Here is a 5,019-nt window from a genome sequence, read left to right as displayed (position 1 = left end):
ATATATATACATTCTGTAATTTACTCTATCTTGACCCAAGCATGCGCCTCTTTCAATCTATATCCAAAACCACTTCAAAGACACTTGCATTAAAAATGCTGTCACTTTGTTCAATCACTCTTCCTAGTCAATGTAATCAATATTAACACTTCCCAAATTTGCATTTATTCAACTTTTCCTCACTCTTCAACGCAGCCCCTAAATCAACGGTGTGCCATTTCTAAAACCCTGACCAAAACTATCGCTATATCACTTCCTTTTCCTGCCCTACTTCAAACCTATTCCACTTTCAAAACCTTGGCCAAACTTATCGGTTTACCACTTCACTTCCATACTCTGCCCTTCTTCAGATTTATACTAATTTACCCAGAAACCTTGCTTTGTTCTAACACTAAACTGCTTCAAAATTATCAATTTTATCTCTTCACTGCCCTAAATCAATGTTGAACCACTTTCAAAACCTTGGCCAAACTTATAGGTTTAACATTTCACTTCCATACACAGCCCTTCTTCAGAGGTGTACAATTTACTTAGAAACCCTACTTTGTTCTCATCCTAACTTGCAGCAAAAATTTCACTGTTCTCTCCTCGACCTCAATATTTCACATCAAACCAAATATTTTTCAAAATAAAGCCTCCTCCCCATTTTCTGCGTAGTTTTTTTCCCTACAACATGCTACACAATCATTCCCCCCTGCTTTTCTGGAACCTTCTCTACGAACTGTGGGAAATGTTTACTTCAATATATCTCTATATCGGTTCTCCACTTGTCAGGGTGTTGGGACGACGACAATACTAGGCTGGTGGGGCATCTACCGCTCCCTGTTGTCGCAGGTTTATTTCCCCTTGCTGCTGTTGAACCTTCTATTATGACACCAACTGGTAGAGAGTCACCAATATTAGGTAAGATAAACACCCAGATCTGAAGCATCTTGCTCTCAGAAGTTCATCAAATCAGGCAAAAGGCATCATTTTTCACAGACAATGCGAAGACGGCACCAAGGAACAGTGGCGATAGCAGAGGAGGCGTTCTCTTGTGGTCTTGAGTGTGTCATTGAGTGGATGTCGATTTTTTTTAAAGATAGGTTTTAATATTCTCAAAAGAGTAGAGGTGTGGGCAGTGGAGTAATGAAGAATGTTAGGTCGTATACAAGAATATGGAAGCATTTATAGGAAAAGTAGGGCCTTGTATGATTACTCACCACTACAGGGACCCGTCCTTGTGGTGGTCTGGCTACTTGTGCGCATCAGTGACCCTGGGAGCTATATCAGTGGAGTGCAAGCACCTGTTAGGGCCGCTCATGGTAGACAGATCAAAGGATAGAAGCCAGACTACCATGGAACCTAGAGGTAAAAAAATGAGTTTACATAGGGCCAAGACCCTTTCCTAGAGAGACAATACAAAACCAAGACCTGGGAGAAGAAGGCCTTCCCTCCGCGGTGAAGCCCTCTTTGGGTGCGCCTATATACTGCGGTAGTGGACCTGAGATCCCAGAGTCAAGAAAAACGAAGAAAAGTCGTTAATGGCCTATGCACCATACAGAGTGAAGTGCTTAGCTAAATATGAGATCACTTGGCCTGCCAAAAGTAGCAGCCACATCTCTTTCTTGTTATACCTCCAACGTCTTATACCTGCGATTATTTGGGGATGGCTTAGTTGATAGTATAGACACGGCAGGGGTTGGTAGCACTTTGAAAGACTATGGTGATAGTAATAGGATGACAGAGATGCTATGTTTTGATACCAATGGTGATAGTATTAGTAAGCTGTAGTTATTAGTGTTAAAAAGCTTCAGGCGATAATTTTTGAAAGATTTAGGTGATAATGCTCGAAAGACTAATGTGATAATGTTTGGAAGGTGAGAGCGATATTATCGGTAATATATATTATTTGTAACACAGCATTATCAACTCTGACATCGGTATTAGAGATCTGCATATTTCTTTATCGGTTTCATGGGTCTGCTTCATCTCTTCTCTCTCTCTCTCCTCTCCCTCTCTCTCTCTCTCTCTCTCTCTCTCTCTCTCTCTCTCTCTCTCTCTCTTCTTGATTGTCTTTAACAAGCTATTTTCTCACACTCACACTCTTTTTCTTCCTCTTTCTCTCTCTCACACACTCTCTCCTTTTCTCTTACTCACACACCTTCTCACTCTCTCTCTCTCTCTCTCTCTCTCTCTCTCTCTCTGTCTTGATTGTCCTCACCTAGTTACTTTCTCTCTCCCACACACAACCGCTCTTTATCTCCCTCTCTCTCTCTCTCTCTTTCTCGGTTCCTTAGTTATTTTCTCTCTCATAAACACACCCTCCCTCTCACACACACATCCTCTCTTTCTCCTTCCTCTCTCTCTCTCCGCTCTCTCTCTCTCTCTCCGCTCTCTCTCTCTCTCTCTCTCTCTCTCTCTCTCTCTCTCTCTCTCTCTCTCTCTCTCTCTCTCTCTCTCTCTCTCTCTCTCTCTTCCCTCTCTCTTTCACTCTATCCCTATCTCTCTGCCCTCTCCCCTTAATCATCTCTAATATTATTTCTTCTACCGTACAAGAACTAACACAATCCTCATTCTCGCGCCAGCCGCATTTTGTGCTTCAGTTTCACATTTTCAAAAGACCTGGTACCAAAAATTTCGGTAGTTCTCGTTGTACCAAAGTCCTGCTATCAGATATTGGACTACCAGGGATGTTTGTAGTTCTTTTGGTACATGAATCGTTACACCAAAAATTTTAGTAGTTCTTTTAATACCAAAGTCTTGGTACCAGCGATTTCAGTAGTACCTTTGGTGCCATATTGGTGACACCAGAGAATTTTGTAGTTCTTTTGTTAGCAGAATCGTGGTACCAGTGATTTTATTAGTTCTTTTGGTACTAGAATCGCACGGTGTCAAAGATTATAGTAGTTCTTTCAGGACCAGATTCGTGGTACCAGATAGTTTTGTTTTTTCGTTTGGTACCAAAGACGTGCTACCACAGATTTTTGTTGCTCTTATGGTACATGAGTTGTTGTACAAGAAATTTTAGGAGTTCTTTTAATGCCAAAGTCGTGGTACCAGAGAGTCCAGTAGTACTTTTGGTGCCATATTGATGACACCGGAGATTTTTGTAGTTCCTTGGGTACCAGAATCGTGGTACCAGAGATTTTGTTAGTTGTTTTGGTACCAGAACAGATTATAGCAAATCTTTCAGGATCAGAGTCGTGGTACCAGGTATGTTGGTAGCTCTTATGGTACCAGAATCGCAATCGTATTTTGGTAGTTCCTGCTTATTTCCATGTATTTCTCATATTAGTTTGTTTCTCTGTTTTTTCCTTCCCCACCCCACTTAGCTAGTCCCCCTCCTTTTCTAACTATAATTAGTCTTCCCTGTTCAACTCCTGCATCTCTATCCTGATTGGTTTAGACAAATACCGATCCCTGATTGGTCCTTTTTGCCATGTATCACTTCATTGGTTTAAACCAGCTGACACTTTCTCATTTGCAATATTTTTTTCACGTTCTGCCATAAAAATGTTTGGATTTTAAAATCAGTCAAACTTCGTTCTTACAACCCCCACCACACACACACACACACCATACCTCTACCACACCTCAACGTCATTTGATGCCAAGTTAGAGTTGGTCAAAGGAAAGCTTGTGGGGCGGGGTGAACTGACTGTTGTTGTTGACACGAATCAAAGAAATGCAGAGACAAGTTTTTAGGTGATACTCCAGAGCGGGCAGAATTGTTAGCACGCCAGGCAAAATGTTCATCAGCACTTCATCTGTCTTTACGTTCTGAGCTCAAATTCCGCCGAGGTCTACCTTGCCTTTCATATATATATATATAAAACAAGTTCAATACGCTTTGGAATTATCAAAGACATGTTGTTTTTTTTTATTAAATAACATAAATAAAATAAAGATGAATACATACGTAGTTGTACATGATAAACGAAATGAATAATAATAATTATAATAATAACAATTCTTTCTACTATAGGCACAAGGCCTGGAATTTGGGAGAGGGGGATAGTCGATTACATCGACCACAGTACTCTATTGGTATTCATTCTCCCATTACTCAACTGGTATTTATTTTATCGACCCTGAAACGATGAAAGGCAAAGTCGAACACGGCGGAATTTGAACTCAGTACGTAAAGTCGGACGAAACGCCGCTAAGCATTCTGCCCGGCGTGCTAACGTTTCTGCCAGCTCGCCGCCTTAATAATGATAAAAATTATTATTATTATTATTATTATTATTATTATTATTATTATTATTATTATTATTATTATTATTATTATTATCCTTTCTACTAAAGGCACAAGGTCTGAAATTTCAGGGGAGGGGACTAGTCGATTACGTTGACCCCCAATGCTCGTAATAATAACATAATCATTAACGTAATATAAATAAAATGTCAGATGTTTTGGTGCGTGACTTTAGACCATCCTGTATGTGTATATATATATATATATATATATGTGTGTGTGTGTGTGTGTGTGTGTGTGTGTGTGTGTGTGTGTGTGTGTGTGTGTGTGTGTGTGTGTATATATGTATGTATGTATGTATGTATCATCCTAAACAGACAACAAAAAAGCTAACGATGCGATACAGTTATATGGAGAGATAACAGCACATCGGATTGAAGCGTGAATATATGAGGTGATAATAAAAAGCTTCTACAAAGCCATAACAATCACACCATACGCCATTACGAAAGCGAATTGTCACATGAATGGCGGAGATAGAAAGATATTTGTTATTCGGCAAGACAGGACTACAGTCGAGTGTAGCTGAAGTGACATCAAATCCGATAGTGTTGAAATGGCCTCCGCTTAAGTGTTGGACACTTTTAAGAAGATTATCATTATCATTGGAAGAAGAAATAAAATATCCGTGGGATGGTGGGGCTGATTGGATGATGGGGTGATTGGATGGTAGGGTGGTGGAGTTTACGGTGGAGTGTGTGGCGGAGGGATTATTGTTTGTGTGTGGGTATGACGAGGTGTACGTCTGTGTGTAATATATATATATATATATATATATA

General features: G+C 40.0%; 1 protein-coding gene across 4 annotated transcripts in view; it reads left to right on the top strand.

The window, feature by feature from the left end:
• The window catches only part of LOC106869637 (uncharacterized), a 99,735-nt gene that overhangs the window by 49,537 nt on the left and 45,179 nt on the right, over window positions 1-5,019 (top strand). For 2 of the 4 annotated variants that reach the window (XM_052975743.1, XM_014915453.2), the window contains exon 6: window positions 775-903. The exons of the other annotated variants lie outside the window; for them this stretch is intronic. In XM_052975743.1, the coding sequence (XP_052831703.1) occupies window positions 775-903 (129 nt within the window). The remainder of the gene's footprint in view (window positions 1-774; window positions 904-5,019) is intronic. 4 annotated transcript variants of the gene reach the window in all.

This window comes from Octopus bimaculoides, chromosome 22 (genome assembly GCF_001194135.2).
Source record: "Octopus bimaculoides isolate UCB-OBI-ISO-001 chromosome 22, ASM119413v2, whole genome shotgun sequence".
Lineage (NCBI taxonomy): Eukaryota > Metazoa > Mollusca > Cephalopoda > Octopoda > Octopodidae > Octopus > Octopus bimaculoides.
This window is presented reverse-complemented; position numbering and strand designations above follow the sequence as displayed.